The 19,871-nt window shown below is 39.0% G+C and overlaps 2 protein-coding genes across 3 annotated transcripts in view; one reads left to right on the plus strand and one right to left on the minus strand.

Moving 5' to 3' along the window:
* Nucleotides 1–633: 633 nt before the first annotated feature.
* ssna1 (Sjogren syndrome nuclear autoantigen 1) lies at nt 634–3,527 on the minus strand. The gene is made up of 3 exons (XM_026297788.1): nt 3,300–3,527; nt 2,347–2,546; nt 634–869 (listed from the first exon to the last, which is right to left on the minus strand). Exons 1-3 carry the CDS (start codon nt 3,349–3,351, stop codon nt 777–779), a joined length of 345 nt encoding a protein of 114 aa, XP_026153573.1. The 5' UTR covers nt 3,352–3,527; the 3' UTR covers nt 634–776.
* Nucleotides 3,528–7,202: 3,675 nt separating this feature from the next.
* ehmt1b (euchromatic histone-lysine N-methyltransferase 1b) overlaps nt 7,203–19,871 on the plus strand; it is a 32,560-nt gene continuing 19,891 nt past the window's right edge. Inside the window, exon 1 of one of the 2 annotated variants that reach the window (XM_026297804.1) lies at nt 7,203–7,235. In XM_026297804.1, coding sequence (XP_026153589.1) covers nt 7,215–7,235 — 21 coding nt within the window. In that variant the 5' untranslated portion in view covers nt 7,203–7,214. Of the gene's footprint in view, nt 7,236–19,627; nt 19,856–19,871 lie in introns of those variants that run through there. The other variant, XM_026297805.1, reaches the window with a different exon arrangement.

Raw genomic sequence — 19,871 nt, forward strand, 5'->3', positions numbered from 1 at the left:
TAAGATTACTTCAGTTCATAGAGTCCCACTCAGACCTGCTTTTGAGGTCACATGGCACACCTGTGGATCCATCTGTGGTCACTGCTGCCTTCAACCAAAACCCCAAAGAGGAGGCCTACTCTTTGTGGGGATTTTTTTTTTTTTTTTTGCTGTCTTTCCGTAAACTGAAGGACCAAAGAGGCAGAGTGAATTGTGGGAAACTTCACTGATTGTCTTAACTGACACCAGCAAGAACATTTTCTGATGGTCATTACTGGGACCTTCTGAAGCGTAAGTATGGGTGAGGCTGCCAGGTGTCACCCATCACGCACACTGTTTTCCCACCTGTCTCCTCCTGTTGCAAAGTGAGAGCAGCTTGTGTTGGTCACACTGTAGCAACTCTGTGGTAGAAACTCCATTTACTTTACCCCGCGTCTGTAAATTTACATCGCGGCAGATGTGCTTATTGTAAAATTATTGTCAATAATTTGGGCAGATGAAAATTAAAAAAAAAAAAAAAAAGTGATGTCATACTTGTACAAATGAAAGCTCAATAAATAGAAGACTTGAACAAATGGAAATACTGTGTATGTGTCATTTCCATCCTTTGATTTTTTTTCATGATGTTTGACAGCAAGCAAGTGGATTCTGATAGGAGTGGTATGAAACACATTTATTGGAATAACAAATTTACAACAAATCAAATATATTACAAATACTCCAGAGTGGAGTATAATACATACAAGTGCAGAGTCAAGTTTGCTGTTGTGGTCAAGTGGAGCGACCTTTCACTATCATTAGTGCTCCTTCCTGCGGGGCTCTGTGGTTTTACTGAGGTTTTCTGTTTCCTGCTTCAGGACGCTCAGAAGAGACTGGGAACTCTCCAGAATCTATAGGAAAAAAAAAAAAAAACAGTCACAGGATGCTTACTCTGAAAGTAATTTAAAAAAGGGGGTTAGGCACACCCTTGTTGTTTTTTAATAAGAGCAGCTTTGGAGTGTTGTTGTTTGCATTGATTAGTTTGAGAGTTTAGGGAGTTCAGCATCACTTAGTGGGACGTTACTGAGTGAGATGAAACTGCTGCAGAGAGACAACAGACTGGTGCGTCACTAACTACAGTGCATTCAGAAAGTATGCACACCCCATTCACTTTTTTCAGTTTTGTTATTTTGCTGATATTACCATATTACCATTACCCTGATATTACAATTGTTTATTTATTTTTTCTCATTAATCTACACTCAGTGCCACATAATGATGAAGTAAAAACAGAATTTGAGGAATGTCTGTAAATTTATTACAAAGGAAAAACTGAAATGTCACATTTACGTAAGTATTCAAACCCTTTGCAACAAAATGTGAAAATTAGCTCAGGCGCATCCCATTTCTCTTGATCGTTGTTGAGATGTTTCTATACCTTGCTTGGAGTCCACCTGTGGTAAATTAAATTGACTGGACGGGATTTGGACAGGCACACACCACTCTACAGAAGGCCTCACCTCAGTGCAAAACACATGAAAACTGCTTGAAGATTGCAAAAAAGCACCTGAAGGACTCTCAGACTGTGAGGGACAAGGTACTTTGGTCTGACAAAACCAGGATTAAACTGTTTGGCCTCAATTCTAAACATTATGTCTGGAGGAAACCAGGCACTTCTCATCAGTTGCCAATACCATCCCAACAGTGAAACATGGTGGTGGCAGCATGAAGCTGTAGGGGTGTTTTTCAGCAGCAGGGACTGGGAGACTGGTCAGGGTTGATCAATCAATGCCAGTTCTGCTCAGGACCTTAGACTGGACTGAAGGTTCCAACATGACTACAACTCTAAGCACAGAGTCAAGACAACAGTAGTGGCTTAGGGACAACTCTGTGAATGTCCTAGAGTGGCCCAGCCAGAGCCCTGACTTGAACCCTGTCGATCATCTCTGCAGAGACCTGAAAATGGCTGTCCACCAACGGTCCCCATCCAACTTGACTGAGCTTGAGATGATTTGTAAAGAAGAATGGCAGAAAATCCCCCAGTCCAGGTGTGTGAAGCTGGTTACATCATACCCAAAAAGGACTCAAGGCTGTAATTGGTGCCAATGGTGCTTCAACTAAGTACTGAGTGAAGGGTCTGAATACTTATGTAAATGTGATATTTCAGTTTTTTCTTTTTAATAAATTTACAGACATTTCTAAAATTCTGTTTTCACTTTGTCAGTATGTGACACTGACTGTAGATTACTGAGAAAAAATGAATTTAAACAGTTGTATCAGGCTGCGACATAAAATTGTCAAAAAAGTGAAGGTGGTCTGAATACTTTCTGAATGCACTGTATAGAGTATGAACCACCAAAGGAAAAAAGCAACAGTTAAGACACACACCTTGGTGTATGCAGCCTTGGTCTCAGCAATGGTGCGATCGAACGTGGTGAGGGCAGCGAGTCTTTGTCCAAGGCTCTCGTTGACTCTGCTGAGCTTCTCTGAGAGGACACGGATGTCGTGCTCCAGCCGCTCCTTCTCCTCTTCCTCCTGCTTGATCTGACGGTTCAGCTCCTCACGCTTGGAGCACAGGTCCTCAATACCTGATAAAGGCAAAAAGGTTCATTACACCAGAGGCTCACAGACGGTCAGCGACAGATGATCCTGTCCCTTTGTGATGATGACATCACTACAGAAAACTGTACTTTTCTAAAAATAGTTGGACTTTTGGCTGGGCAGAATGATCAGCATCACAATGTCACTGTGAGCCACATTTGTGGGAAAAAATATTTGCTCTAAAACTTAAAATGGTTTTAATATCCTTTAGTCCAGATCCCATTAAAAACCTGAATCTGCGCTCACCTGAGTTTATTAGGTAACACTCACACTGTACAACCTATTGTGCTTTACATGTGCCTGCACAATTTATTTGAACAAAACAGCTGCTGTGCATGAAGCTCTGGAGATGTTTTGGACATTTTACTTCATATAGTGTTCGTCAATTTTGAACATTTCTGACCAGCTGTTTCAACCAACCTTAGATCTGATCTTAGATCTGGTAACGAGGCTCAGGTATTACAGTATGTGGTCTGCGGAGGGTTAAAGCCTCACTTACTGGTGATGTCTACATAAAATGTAGCTAGGTTAATCAGATTGTACGGTAACGTTAATAAAACTAGTTACTAACTACTCGCAGGTCAGTGCAGCGGGGAGCTCAGAAACTGGGAGAGGAAGAAGAGAAAAGTGCAACAGGTCTGTCAGGAGGCGAAGAAAAACATGAACAACAAGAACGTATAACACTGTTTTCACCGATTAAGTTACTGAAGCAGACAGAACTAGAAAAACAAGTCACTTACATTTAACAAGCTCATTGTTGTAGGTCTGCAGAGCAGCGGCTTGTTGGGTCATGTCGCCTGTTAGCTAAGCTCAGTTAGCTAACTGTAAGACACAGCCGGTTAGCTTGTCTGGCTAAGCTACGCGCACCAGAACTTGGTCCTGGAGCCAAAGACACAACGGGATCCGGTGTATTTCCCGGACAACTGAACCACAGCCACTACCGGATACTGCAGAGCTACCGAGCATACGGGCTTCTTCGTTCTCCGGATTTAGGCACCTTACGTCACATGCGTTGCTATGGCGCCCTCCTCTGGCGGGTAAAATGTCTTCAAGGCAAGGCGAGGTCATTTAATTTATATAGTACTGTGATAATACAAATAATGATAATAATATTATGTCTTATTTAATTACACTGAAACGTACTGGTGCAGCACCAGTGGTTAGCACTGTTGCCTCACAGCAAGAAGGTTCCTGGTTTGAAACCCATCAGGGGCCTTTCTGTGTGGAGTTTGCATGTTCTCCCTGTGCTTGTGTGGGTTTTCTCCAGGTACTCTGGTTTCCAAAAACCACAGTCCAAAAACATGTATGTCAGGTTGATTGGTGACTCTAAATTGCCCATAGGAGTGAGTGTGAGTGTGTGAGGTTGTTTGTCTCTATGTGGCCCTGTGATGGACTGGGGACCTGTCCAGGGTGGACCCCTGCCTTTCACCCAAAGAGAGCTGGGATAGGCTCCAGCAGATCCCTGTGAGCCTGGTTAAGGAATAAGTGGGTATAGATGATGGATGGATGAAACTTACTGTGATTTACATGCATCACAAAAACAAACCCAACTCCACCCCACAGACATAAATTTTATACTGACACGCCTAGAGCCACAGAAGCACACTAACTGATCATAATCCTGAGAAAATGGATCGGTTTCTCAGTTAGAACATGCTACAGCTTTGACTTGAAAAAGGACACAATAAATCATCCTCAGCAGAGCCACCACCAAACCAATCGTATCAGAATTTAAAACCCACCACATAATGAGAAGGCTGGTTTGAAATATAGTTTAGTATTCATATCCTTTACTTATTTAAATGAAGAAAACATCACATGTAAATCCTACATAAAATATTAAAAGCATAGTTGTAAAATATAAAAAGTATGAAGTGTTTTTTTTTTACTGATGTGTGTAACTAACATCATGATGTTGTAGTTTGTTGTTGTAGAGCCAATTTTTAACTACTTACTCTGTTGTGCTGTTCTTTTTTTAACAACACATCACATTATCTCACTATGTTTTTTGTTTGTAAAATCTAAATGCAAAATGTGACACTGGTTTAAGTCAGGCCCAGGACCTTTGTTGCAGGTCATCCTGGATCTCACACCTCATCTCTTGTCAGCTCTCTGTGAGACAATAAAGACAAAAATGCCTGGTTAATGTAAAGTATGTGGAGCTTACTATGCATCCGTGAGGGCTTGTATTGTAGGTGTGGTGATCCAGCAAGAAGAGTATATATCTGGTACAGATAAATGAATAAGCTAACTTTGCAGATGTTTTTCACATGATTAAAAATCTGCTATTATTTGTAAGTTCCCTATTGTTCTGTATATAGCCGTATTCTGTCAGTTTACCTAATAGCAATTTTTATTAATTTAGAGAGTAGTTATAATTGCCTATAATATAATATTTTTACTCTATTTCCTCTGCATACTTCAGAATAAAATATATTGTACCAGAGTAGAGACTAATTTCTCTTATGGGGAAATAAACCAGTGTTAACTTTCCTTCTTTTGTTTTGAATTAATGCAAGTGCACTGATATTTTACATTGTTGTCTGGATGCATTTACTGATTTATATTGGTGGATACGCAGTCAGTATGTATTCATACTTAGTTTTGTGCTGCCTATTAAACTAAATAGTCTGTTCTCAGATGGGTATGCTGAAAACCCTGTGGGGGAGAGTGCAGGTTAATTTCATTTCTGACAAAATATAACATGAACAAAATGAATCCAAACAGGTAAAGAATATGACTAGTATGGTGTGACAATGAGATGTCATACAGGGCTTCATAAAACAAATGATCAGTTAAAACAGTTCATGTCAGTGGGTCTATTCAAGAGTCCTTATACAGTAGTGCTCAGAGGAATGTGTACATGTACATTTCAATGACAACACCATCTGCTAAAGATGATAGTGATACAACCAAAAAGTTCAGAACTGAATGGACACTACTGCCAGGCACAGTAATGAACTTTCATTCTTAATCATTTCCCCATTTATCCAATATTTCAAATAAATTTTACAGGAATAAACTATGGTCCTATAGAGATTTTTAAAGTACATTCTACTCCCTGTTCGAGGCCAGTTAGCATAGATTTCCTCCATCGATTTAAAATGCAAATCAGTCATATCTATTAGATGTATTGGTCTTGACTAAACAAAAATTAGGTAGGAAGTAGGTTTGTCCCCATTGATCAATCAGCAAACCCTTACAATTTTAAAAGTACCAGCACAATAACTTTATAATACTCTGTTACATCTATATTAAAAGTAGTATTAGAAGTGGAGGGTGTCATTATATAGTAAGATGGCCCCTGTGGCTGTGATCAGATAAGCCATATGGCTCTGCACAAATGTGATTTTAGCTACTGAGTATGATTAGATTTTTGTTTAGGCTGGTGTGCAAAGCGCTGACATCAGCTAGCTGAACATACCAATGACACAAACAACGGTATAAGTTGCCAAACCTTTACAGCTGACACATCAGTGTGTAAACAGCAGTTTATTGTTGTATAGGTAGTTTTAGATACTTTCTTACTGGAATAACTATATCTTAGGTAGTTTTGTTTAACTTAGTATAACTGAGAGGTCATTGAGTGACTTTGTGGAGTAAAAAAAAAACAGTTTTGCTACAGAAATTTGTATTAACTTTTATGAGTGAGCGTTTCAGATCAGCATTATAGCATTTTACTTATTTCCTTACTTACTGGTACTTATTTCAATGAAACTCACTTAGAATAGAGAAAATGTGTCTTTGGTAAAGCTACTACTACAACATATGAAACATGATAAGGGGCCCCAATTAGACACTGTTCTATAAATGGTTTCATGCCAAAAAGGGAACAGGAAACACTGACTCAATCTATAAAAGTGCACTGTATTTTATAAGCTTATTATATGCTTTTTTAAATGTAAAATTTTAATATGTAAAGTAACCAGTGAGTTCATCAATGAAAACAAATTAGCTCCTATTAGTTGCATTCATGGAGTCTTCCTTGTATTTGTAATGTTTAGGCAGAGGGCACAGGGCACATATCTGCCCTGAGGTGGGTTTTTTGCTTCATGTATTGTCCTTATGGCCTCCACTGCCTCAGTAGTTGATATTACAAAGAGAGAGGTAAAATTGTAAGAGACCATGGTGCCATTTTTGTTCTCTGATCTTGAATTTTTGGATGTATAGTGTGATCAAGTAAAGGAGTACTGCACTGTAGCTGGGTAGCTGGTAGAGTAGTATGTTGTTTTCGTGAGTAGGGCTTATTTCTTGTGTTTTTGAGTCCATGTCTGCACGGGGTGGTTTCCCCAAAAAGAAGAATAGGTAAGAAGGGACTGCCTGTGTGTTGGATATGTTAATGTGTTGGAAAAACTGCGCCTTTTCGGTGTGGTAGGTTTGACATTGACCCGTGTTTATTACGTGTATTTTATTATTGCATTATTATTTTAGTATTTCATATTTCACTCTTAACTATGTATGTATGTATGTTTGTATCTATCTATCTATCTATCTATCTATCTATCTATCTATCTATCTATCTATCTATCTGGTATTAGTATTATTCTAGAATTATTGGCAGTATTATTGATAATACCACAGGTGTGGTATTACAACGTCTACAAATCAATAAATGTGACGTAATCACGAGTGGGCGGGGTTTACGTCCAGGCACCATGGCTTCGGTAGGGACCGAGGTGAGTGTGTGAGCCTTATCTACACTAAGCTTTTTTCACTTTCACACTGTTTCCCGCGCCTTGGGAAATATATTCCGCCCGGGAGCCAAAATCAGTCTTTGTAAAGGGGCAAACTGTCGGTGTCGTGGTGTCAGTTTGTCGTAAATTGCCCACTGGCAGCCTGGAGTCTCTTGCTTTTGTGCTGGACCGGAGGGCAACTGAATGTGCAGGAAGATGCTGCGCCCCGGAACCTGAATAGTCCATACTGGCGCGTTAGAGGCTCTAATTCATGGTTTGGTCATACATGGTCCAGGCTTGTGTCACTGTCCTGCCTCTGTCCAGCTTTAGCGATTCAGAATAAACCTCAGATGGATATGCATGCATTTTAGCACACAGTGTTAGCAGACCTTACATGGTTTAGCTGTGTTGTCTGTCACCGGCTTACTGAGAGCTAATTTGTACACTGCTGTTTAGCTAGCTGCTAGCAGCCGTGCCTGTTAGCAGTGTGTGCACACTTTCTCAATGCCCAGAAAACCTGATTTTGGGGCTTATCATCTTCACTGAACGACAGGCGCCATTCTTTGTGTAGTTTGAAACAATAGGGCCAAATGTCCGGCTCATACTGTAATCTTTCCTGTGCTGTGCAGCCTGTTAGCTGCATGATAATTGATGCAGTCAGATGAAAGCAACATTGGCAATGCTGCTACAGCCTCCCACTGTAAACATATGGCGCCAGCTCTTAAACCGGCTTTTGTATTCTCTGCATGATTCTTTTTTCCACATTAAACTTTATCAGGGATTCTTTTTTGGCGCTGGCTTGTCTTGGCTAGCTATCTGCAGGTATTGTCATGCTTTCATTCGGCACACAACAGTCCACGGCAGGCTGTAACTAGTTGACTGTTATTTTGTTAGGGTTTTATCATTAATGACTGGCCTATTAGGGTGATTGCTCGACAGAAGCAGCTCTGAGTTGTACAAATGTGTCTGAGCTCGAGTCTTTTGTTTCTTTTTATTTTTCGAGAGATATGATCCAGCCTTGTTCGGTAGAGGTCGCTCGAATAGCGGTTGTGAGGATTTCTCCTCAGCAGAGCCGAGAGTATCTGGAGGTTTTGCAATGAAGGTGTGGGGCTTTCAGCTTCCGACTCCTCATACTGTCATTTGTGAGATGCTGATTCATATTACACACAGATACATGAATGACCTTAAAGAGCCAGGGCAATTAAACTATAAAAGAAAAACCACAATAATTCATGTGATTTCTCCACAAGCCCTTGTGTCATCTGGTTGTGCATATAATTTTGCTCTGTTTAATAGTCTTAGATATTTGTCTAAGACATCAGAATCTAAATGCTCACCATAGACCTGAATTGATTAGTTGATTGACAGATAATCAATAGTTAACTATACTGATAAAGGATTAATTATTTCAGTTGTTTTTCCTAGTAAAAATACCAAACATTTGTTTACAAGGTGGAAAACTGTTAATTGCAGCCCTATTGGTTATACACCCATGCAGTTGAGATAAAAACATATACATTCAGCGTGTTTGTCTGACCAGACCATCAAACATGCAGATCTGATTCATATCTGTTGGGTCTGGTTCATCAACATATATACATAGAGCCTACTGAACCAGAGTTCACCCTTTCACCACTATTTTTGCTTGGTGGTGTATAAGATTGTTTCTCATCTTGCAGTTTCTTTCAGCCATTCCAAAGGTTACAATGCATGCTGACTCTGAAAACATAACTTCCTGTTGAGAGCTTTTGTTATAAAGAGCCTTCATTAGGATTGTCCAGACAGACAGCAGCTGACTACACAGAGGCCGAATAGCAACACACTAACAGCTTGTCCTCTCACAGTAAATGGGCAGTGCTGCTCTTAATGTTGCACTAATGTAGGAACAATCCACCATGTAAATGACATCATTTCAAATGCCAGTAATCACAATTTTTTGGGTAAAAATCTCTAGAGTTCAGCTTGAGATTAACTGCAGATCTCTTATATGGCTTTGCATTACATCGTAAAGGTGGTTCTACTTTTCTGGTCACTTCATGTACGGTTTGCATTTATTTATGTTCATTCAGACGGGAGGTGAAGCAGGAGAAGAGACTTGGTTGTCAAGCAGTGCTTTGGGCTGTGATAGCTTGAATACACTGTTGAGGTGAAATAGCCATTATTGGTTTTGTGATGGATACCAGCTACCTGCGGCCATATTGTCTCAGGCATTTCCCATCCAGGGTATGATTGTACTGCCATATGACTTTTTACTTTACTTTCATTACTCAGCTGTCAGCTCCATCAGATATTTCAGTTGTAGACTGCTGAATTATAATTGTACTGAACTGAATTATCAGTTGAGAAGCCCACAAGTTCACTTACATTTTTCCAGCCTTTTATGTTTAGCTGTACTTAGAGCAAGGCAGGATATGCTAAAAACTTCAACAAACCCAGTCTAGTATCAAATTTACCTAACCTCAAAGCTAACTGTAGAGTAAACAGGGGTGGTGACATTATTCATTGTCCTGATATGCTCAGCTCCTGTGCTGAATGTTGGTGAAGTCAGTTAAACCAGATGCAGGTAAAACCTTCTCTACTGTTCAGTGTGAATTATTCTTTGGCTGACAGGTACCCAAATTTGATGACTCTGATTGGGACCAGGCCTATCTTTAGTTAGTACAGTTACAGAACTGTTTTTCTAAGTTTTAAAGAGTTCACGGTCACCTTCAACAAACAAACAGAACTTTGAAGCATGTGTAGCTTTTAATATGAAAGGTGTCACTCCCCAGCTGACATTTTTGCGATTGTATTATATGAAATCATGTGAAAGTTTGTCATGTGCATGGCATAAAATAGAAAAAAATGGAACCAGAAACAAATTTTACAGTTAGATTTTGTTAGATTTTGATGTCTGTTGAGTTATTAGGATCTTTGGCCTGATGGTAGAGGCGGACAGAGGAAAGGTTTTTAGTTATAACACTGAGTGTTATTTTTGGGCATTATGAACTGCCACATGAAATTTTTTAGCTTTAAGTTTTTGAGACACCTTGTAATTGACAAACGTGCCAAGGAAGGTATTGACTTAATGGTGGTACTAGAGGAAAATGTTCTGGAGATGGTGGAGCTGCAATGTAACATTTATTGAACAAAACAATGAATTCTCCTTAAAACAAATAATATAAAATATATTCAAATGTATGGCCTGTGATGGACTGGTGACCTGTCCAGGGTGTACCCCTGCCTTCCACCAGAGAGAGAGCTGAGATAGGCTCCAGCAGATCCCCGTGACACTGATTCAGGAAAAAGTGGGTATAGAAGATGGATGGATGGATGGATGGATGGATATTCAAATGTATAAATAGCATTGCTCTTTATACATGCTATTTATACTCTTCAGCATTGCACTGAAGAGTGTCTTTAATTGATAACTGTGTAGCGAAGGATGTTGTGGGTGTTGTTCATTGTTCTTTCTGTTTCGTTTTTATTAGTTGGTCATACGTCGATCTGTGTTTAAATTTTAGATGGTTAAAAAGATTTGTGGTGTTATCAAGCGGTCCTGACACCACGGCATAGAAAATCTTGTACATAATGTTTTTGATCCACGTCCGCGTCTTTGAATCCAGGCAATGGAATTGCTTCTACCTCTTTTGTTGCCCAAAGACTGCTGTGGCTGCTCTCTTTCCACCATCTTCACTCGCGCTGATTTTTAAATGTCACAAGATACCACATACGTGACTTGTTTGCACTGAAAGTATAGGCTGAGAGAGTTTGGGGTTCTGAAGGGGCAAAAGTGCGCATGTGCGTCATTAAGAACGCAGGCCAAAATAACTTGAAAAATGGAATAATTGTTTTTTCTCGATTACTTACATACATACATAGATTTTTGTGATTGTTTAGACCCGAAATCAAAATCAAAATTCGATTAACTGCACAGCCCTATTATCTGTCTCTTCTGTAGACCTCCTTTGTTGTCTAAAACATTGAAGAACACACCTGTGGGCTACACTGCTGCTCTGACATGCCCAAGGCGCTAAGAATGGCCATCACTTTTTACAGTCGCTGAAGTAGCTTATAATCCTTTAGCTAGGAGTCTTAACTTAAGAGTGATTTAGACCCAATCTTAGCGCTGCTCTGAGCAAGGAGAAGATAAAAACTCTTATCTCAGTAAGGAGGCGGGGCTGACCCTGTTGTAATGTAGAGGTTGAGTCATGGCAACTGGACTTCTAGTTTTTAGGGCAAAACGTTTCACTACTTATCTGAGTAGCTTCAGCAGTCTAAGAGAAAGCTGCTATGGAATCTAAAATTTTGGTTTTGTAACTTCACCTGGATGACTGAGAATCTTCACAGAAATATGACTGTTTTAAAGTATGATGTATCATTTTAGGGACTTTTGGACTGGGGGAACCTTTTTGTAGTTCTTATAATACTTATTATTATGCTGTTTTTGCGGATTTTTTTAGCTCCTACTCCAAAGTAAGTACTTCTCCAGTACAATAGGAACCATGAGTGACATACATTTATGTTGATTTGTCAAACATTAACTTAAGACAATGTGGCACCAGCAGCTGCCATTTTCGTAAAATTTCGTAAACAGTCTTTTGGTACAGAACAAAGCTCAAAACAAATTACCAACGCCAAAGTCTGGGTTACCTATCCATGAAAGAAAATTTAAAGAGATTTAGATTAATCAAAACTAAGCATGAACATTTTTGCTAGTTTCGTTGTTGAATGTTGTACAGAAGTGACCTCACTATAGGGACAATCAGCAAGCTTATGTTACTTCAACGTTCCTACTGTCAGTGCGAATGTAAACAGAAAAAGGCCCTTATGGTCTGTAATTTTCTGATCCATTCCTCAGTGAGTAGCACCTAGAACAGTCCCTAGAACTGTTCCAAAAAGTGCCTTTTGAACGTTGTGATTGGTTGTCAAACAAAACACACCTCCACACACACAAACAAAAGTGCATGGTATATTATAAGCATTTACTTTGAAAAAACATGCTGATTTTTGTATAATTTAACCCAATCACACACGTTTAATCTATTTAAAAAAAAAAAAAGGCCCTTCTGTTTATAGTCAACACTGAAAACAACATGAACATTGATGCTGTGGTACCTCCGAGATAAACTTTATAAATCCCTGAAGGGAAATTCAGGTTATCTTTTAGCAAAAGTAATAAGTAGTAAGTAGTAAAAGTAGTCTAGCATGTGAATGCATCTGTAATAAGATCAACCACAAAACATTATTCCTACACGATTTAATCTGTAATGTTTGATTAACTCATTAACTCATTCAGTGTTTCGAGCACATTTCTTCTCCCTCTGTCTTTGCAGAATTTTCTTCTCTGCTTAAGAAACCCTGTAGCCTCCTAAAAGTCCCCATCCCTACTCCTAACAGTTATCCACCCTAGGATCTCTAGGGTTAAGATGCATCATGAATAACTTTTCTTTACCAGGATCCATGCTTAAAATTTTAAAGTAAATAGTTGGAAAATGCAAAAAAGTCTAAGAGTTGTCTCAGAAATAATAATAATTATAAATTTTATTTATAAAATACTTTTGTTACAAATTACAAATTCTATACTAATTAAAAAATAAAAGCAAGACAGACATAGACATAAAACAAAATCACTTTGTTCATAGCCAGGTAGCTGGAACAACTAGAAGAGCATCACATGAGGATCTCAAACAATGAGAAGGAACCTGCAGGGTTAAAAGGTCTACAATATAGGCCACAGCAAGGCCATGGAGAGCCTTTAAAGTAATAAGTAAAATCTTAAAATCAATTCTAAATCGAGTTGGGAGGCAGCGTAAGAAGCTGAAATGGTCAAATCTCCCAGCTATAGACAAGAGGCTAGCAGCTGAGTTCTGGACTAGTTGACGGCGTTTAAGATGTTTACTACTAAAACAGTTAAAAAGACAATCACAGTAATCAAGATGCTAAGAAATAACAGCACAAATCATTGTTTCATTGTCTCTGTAATTTAAAACGGATCTAATTTTGGGAATATTTTTGAGATGATAGTTGCAAAACTGGACAGGCTTAGTGACATGATTCTCAATCATCAAACTGGAGTCAAAGATGACACCCATCACAGGCCATACATTTTCTAGCAGAGGGCTTAATAAATTGCGATAGAATCCCCATAGCCAATGTTATTTGTTCAGTAAGACTGAGGAGCTACTCTTTGCACTGGGAATGTTTAGGAATACAGTCCCAGACCTTTACAGACAGGATTAAAAATTGGTATGCTATCTCCCTACACAGCCACCCAACTACACAGTTAAGTCAATTGGTGCTTTTGAATTGGAGGAACATATAGTTAAAATATTTATAGTTCTGAGAACATGGAAAAACATTCATACAAATGGATCGGTGCCAAAGTCCGGGCTTTATTGAGCCTTCAGGATGCTCAATTATGGAAAGAATCCTAATCATTATTATTTTAGTCAATATTGAAATCTCGATCATTTAACGTGATTACTCATTGACTTTGTTATACATTTATTAAACTTAAACACCTGTGTTTTTATGACGCTAGACAGATACACATGCTATACATCCACATAATCAGAAGAAAGTCCATTAAAAGGTCAATAAAACCAATTTTAGAAAACCAAAACACAATTCAAACGAACAGTTAAATGGGCCATATCGAAAGCAAGCTAAAGGTGTAAGACCTAAAAAATGTTAATATTCATAAAACTTTATATTTAATAATATAATAATTAATAATTAGAATTTCATTAATAAACAGTGTAGGTTAAATTTCATGCTAATGCAACAAGCTATGCTCGATTTGAAAGCTAACACTAAGCAGATTCTGTACAATACGTTGTTTCTGTATAAATTAATTTTAAAACAATGGCACAGGGTTTAACAGCTTATAAAGACTTGTGGTGTAGACAACGCCATGTAGCAAATCTGGCCTGTAATATGATTTTTAACCTACATTATTTTTGTGATTGTTTGTTGCCAAAATCAAAATTTGATTTGCACAGCCCTAATTGAGCCTCAATGAGCTATTCATAAAGCACTTGATGAATCGAAAGTGAAGCATGACAGTTTTTGCTCGTGTTACGTCAACATTCAACATGTTGGCAGTGTGAATGCGAAAAGAAAAAAAAGTCCTTAAGGTCTGTATTTCTTGGGTTTGTTCCTTAAGTGGGGTAGTACCTGAAATGGGTTCCCCAGAACTGTTTGCTCTGAAAACACCTACCGTAACAGTACATGCTAACAAATAGAGCTGAGCAAAAAAAATCTATATTTAGATATATGTTGATATTTCTTAAAACAATACAATATCGATATTCCAGCTCCTAATATTGATATTCCCTCCGACCATAAGTGGCCGCCGTAGCCTTCCCAGCCTGTGGTAGAAAGGGCCAGTCCTTAAAATGCACATCTTTGTCTTGTCACACAGGAGGCAAGGTGAGTGAAAGAGTGAAATGTTGAATAATTTAGGAGCACCTTTGTTTTTAAAAGCAGAGCTTTCACTATATTTTGGCTTTAAAGTTAAAGACGGGAGTAATGACATGGACAAAACTAAAGTCGTCTACGTTTGTGGAGATTCTTAGTTGTCCAGGTGAAGTTTTCTAGAGTTTGCGTCATGGCAACTGAATTTTTAGGTCGAAATGATTCACTGCTCATCTGAGTAGCTTCATCAGTCTACGAGAGATCTGGTGTGGGAATTCCAATTTATCTTTCAGGTTGGTTTCACTCCACCCCCAGACCAAATTGGCTCATCAGGCCTCAGGGACAATCTCACTCAGCAGACAGACTTTTGTTTTTTCTGATGTTTGTACTAGGGATATAGCGGTTCTCTGTTTAAAATTGAACCGTACGGTTCATCATCCATGGTTCAATATCACTTATGAGCCACGGATTTGCAGTTTTGCAATTTGCAATTGTGGATTACTATGGATTTGCCACTGTGGCAAAATCTCTGGTACATTTGCCAATCTCTGGTACATTTTGGGTTTGCGGTTGAATACAAAGACGAGACAGAGAAAATAGTGAACAGAAATAAGACTGTCTGCAAGCATTGCTTGACTCATATCCCATAAGTTGCTGGAAACACTTTGAAAATGAGCATGCATCTCTGCTGTCACCACCGAGCTGTATCGCTTTCTGGAAACAGGACAGTTGAGCAGGTAACACCAGTGAAAAAGCAGTGGTCTCTCGCAGATGCCTTGCAACAAACCTATAGTGCCAGTTCAGAGTAAAGGCCTATACATACTCCAAGAGAAGCAAGGCATTTGTTCTTCTCCCAGGGCTGCGAGAAAAGAATGTCATTTTTTTCTTGCAGCCGGGTGGGAGTTCTCGCAGCTTGTTCTTAACACACCATTTGGGCAGAACTTTTTTTCTCCTGCAGTGTTTGACAACTATTGTGTGATTGGTCAGAAATTTGGAGCGGGTGGGGTTAATGCAGGAAGCAGAAATGTTTTTCCACTAGCAGTTGTCATAGCAATGGATAGTTTTGAGGAACGGCTGGCAGAGGCAGTGAGGAAGTATGAAAATCTTTATAACACATCTTGTAAGGCATATGAAGACACACAAATGGGTAATCATTCGTGGAAAGAGAATACTTTGTGTATGGGGGAGAGCGTCTCTCATCAAAGAGTTATCTCACTGTGACGGTCCATTATATGTCAGATTGGCAAATTAAGAGCACTGTACTGCAAAAAATTGTTTCCCTTTTTTTATACTACTGTATACCAGTAGGCAATTCTACGAGGCTCTTTTAGTATGAAATTCTAGCAAACAATAGGGCTGGGTATCTTTAAGGACATCACAATACGATACGTACCTCAATACATACCTCGATACAGTGTGGTGCGGTACAATGTGATATGATGCAATTCATTTTGCTACGATACAATACCAATATATAATGCCATATGTTGCAATACTCAACATCATTCTAAAAAGTGGTGCTGAAAAAAGAGCTTGTGGCATACCACTTGGGTATTCTAATAATAAGCAGGCACATTTCCGTATATTGGTAAAATAATTGGAGTTAAACTATTTTGATGTATTTTCATGTTCAATGTATTGAAGATGTTTTTTACAGTATGAACATGAAAATAAAGTGCATATGTCAGTGTTCTTACATTCATAAATGCTAGAAAAATCAAGAAAAACTATTGAACAGCTTTTGTTCACAAACAGAAGACTGGATTTGAGAAAGCTACAACTAAAATGAAGTTGGCTTCTTCAAGAACAAAAACCATAATTGATTATAATCAAACAGTACATACTCGTGTTCTAGAGGTGTGGTAGACCGACTAGGGTGGGGAGGTTTAGTTGTCTAAGATCAAGTTTCCTCTTGCTCCTTTTCTCAGGATCACCCACCCTACTTTAACCATTTCTATCAACTACTACTGCAGATTCTCCTTTAATGAAAATAACATAGTAACCTCCCTTCACATACATGCCAAACAGGTGAAAATGAAAGCAACATTGAGTTGAATGGCAGTCTAATTTATCAGGCTATCATACTGAACAAGAATTGAACAATGTCAGATGTTCCCCAACTTAGTACTCAATATTCCTAGCAGTAGTCATTGGAGACAAAATATGAACAAGCACTGTTAATTACTTAATTGCACTTTTGAAAAAAAAAACCTAGCAACCAGACCATCACCACCATAGTAAAGAGGGCTGAGTCTTACAGGGGATTTACACTTGGTCCGAACTGCATGTTTGTTATGGATGGTTAGTGTTGGAAATAGTCCACAATTATGTTACCATTTCTGTAAGACCATATTTGGCCATAGTTGTGCTTTGAGTTAAATGGTAATGTGAGCATGCAGTCATGCTCATCCAGTAGATGTTTAAGTCAGAACCAAAGTGGTGGACTCAAATGGCATATCCATTCATCGTGCCTTGCTGGTAGCATGGCAAAAACCCAACAAAAATTCTACAAAAAGTATAGGTCTTGCATGGCTAAAGGCTAACTGCATAAAGGCATATACATTATTAATCATATACAGTGGTGTGAAAAAGTGTTGGCCCCCTTCCTGATTTCTTATTTTTTTGCATATTTGTCACACTTTGTTTCAGATCATCAAACAAATTTAAATATTAGTCAAAGATAACACAAGTAAACACATCATGCAGTTTTTAAATGAAGGTTTTTATTATTAAGGGAAAACAAAATCCAAAACTACATGGCCCTGTGTGAAAATGTGTTTGCCCCCTAAACCTAATAACTGGTTGGGCCACCCTTAGCAGCAACAACTGCAATCAAGCGTTTGCAATAACTTGCAATGAGTTTGTTACAGCGCTGTGGAGGAATTTTGGCCCACTTATCTTTGCAGAATTGTTGTAATTCAACCACATTGGATGGTTTTCGAGCATGAACCGCCTTTTTAAGGTCATGCCACAGCATCTCAATTGGATTCAGGTCAGGAATTTGACCAGGCCACTCCAAAGTCTTCATTTTGTTTTTCTTCAGCCATTCAGCGGTGGACTTGCTGGTGTGTTTTGGATCATTGTCCTGCTACAGAACCCAAGTTCGCTTCAGCTTGAGGTCACAAACAGATGGCTGGACATTCTCCTTCAGGATTTTTTGGTAGACAGCAGAATTCATGGTTCCATTTATCACAGCAAGTCTTCCAGGTCCTGAAGCAGCAAACCAGCCCCAGCCCATCACACTACCACCACCATATTTTACTGTTGGTATGATGCTCTTTTTCTGAAATGCAGTGTTACTTTTACGCCAGACGTAATGGGACACACACCTTCCAAAAAGTTCAACTTTTGTCTTGTCAGTCCACAGAGTATTTTCCCAAAAGTCTTGGGGATCATCAAGATGTTTTCTGGCAAAACTGAGACGAGCCTTTATTTTCTTTTTGCTCAGCAGTGGTTTTTGTCTTGGAACTCTGCCATGCAGACCATTTTTGCCCAGTCTCTTTCTTATGGTAGAGTCATGAACAGTGACCTTAACTGAGGCAAGGGAGGCCGGCAGTTCTTTGGATGTTGTTGTGGGGTCTTTTGTGACCTCTTGGATGAGCCGTCGCTGCTGAAGTGTGACAAAAAAAATAAGAAATGAGGAAGGGGGGCAACACTTTTTCACACCACTGTAGGCACTGACTGGTAGAGGTTGAGATAGAGCAGAAAATTTATTCTACTATGGCTAAAGCACATTACATTTGCTGCAGGTTCCCCTGTACACAGGCTGAGCGTTTGTCATTGGCAGCAATGGCTGTTCTTTGAAGTGAATTGTTCTGTGCTTTTGGGTGGTGCCATTTCATGGCTGGTGGGTGTTGCATAGATCATAACAAGTCTACAGTTCCTGTTAAACTGCACTGTGAATGTTTGTCTACTATGTTGACTTTTTAACCACTTTTGCATACAGTGTGTCTGATCTTCTGTATTCTTACCTATTTGCAACATTGGCATTGTAGGAGGGACAAACTTCTTTTTTTTGTGGAGCGATTCCTGAAAATTGAAAAACCTGAGCTCTTATGTCAGGATGAGTTTGTTTGTCCTCACTCAGTTGTGAAACAGGAGTAGCCACCCAAAACCTCTTCGCTTGCATGTCTGAGATATACCCTTGGGGAGAAACTCATTTTACTGATAAACCTTATCTATTCTAACAATCACTGAATTTTTTAAGTCATTGATTCAGCAAAAATAGCAGGTACTTGCTGGTTCTAGCTCATCAACCATCAGGAATGTTTGCCCCTATGTGCTGATTTTTTTTTTTTTTTTTTTTTTGTTATTAGGCCGTTGATCAGAATATAATTGTCAAAAATGAGAACAATCAATAGGTTTTGCCCTAAGAATAAATATTTTCAGTATGAAAATAAATCCAAATGTAGACAAATGAAAACTGAACCGAGTGCATTAAGTACAAAGACCTAACAACATATGAGATCCTGTGTGAATACACTTTGCTAAGTTGGTATTGTACATTTATATTCACAAGGCTTTGTAGTGTGCACAGCATAATGTTTCATTTTATCTGTTCTTGATCTTTGTGGTTGCTTTTGGAACGTCCTTTCAGTCTTTTTCCTAACTGGCAGCTCATTTCTGTGACTTAATATGTGTTGCATGGCCTGACAGCATTGTGTTTTGCTGCCTTCTTTGGCCCGAGGCTCAGTCAAGACAAAAGACTCTCCTGTTGAGAGGTTTGAATGTGGCCTGATCTCCATGATGGAAAATGTTTGGCTCATCAGACTCCTCACTGACATTCAGTTTGCTTTTATTATTCTGCATTTACCTTTTTTTTTTTTTCATTCCTTTAGTGCCTTGCACAAGGCCTATTTTCTCCTCAAAGCTTCATTGACCAACATATTTAAGTTTTACATTGAAAAGAAAAAGAACAAACCAACAAAAAATAGTAGAAAGAAGTAGCTGTAGTAGAAAAACAGAAACCCCTGGTTGGCTTTAGCATGAAGATTAGCTAAAAACATTATGATGCAGGATTTTTTTATATGTATTTCTTCAGTCTTAGTGGCTGAACAGCATTTGTTTGGGAAGTCTGTTCCAGTGAGTATCTTCAGTGGCAATAAGGTCTTCCAGATTAAAGAAATGGAGTGGTGTTACAGTTGGAACCAACTGAGCATGCTCTGTGGAGACCCCGTGAAGAAGAGGACCGACAGAGGGAGCCACCAGGTCACATGACTGTCGAGGTGAATGTGCATGCGG

Source organism: Mastacembelus armatus, chromosome 12, assembly GCF_900324485.2.
Source record: "Mastacembelus armatus chromosome 12, fMasArm1.2, whole genome shotgun sequence".
Classification (NCBI taxonomy): domain Eukaryota; kingdom Metazoa; phylum Chordata; class Actinopteri; order Synbranchiformes; family Mastacembelidae; genus Mastacembelus; species Mastacembelus armatus.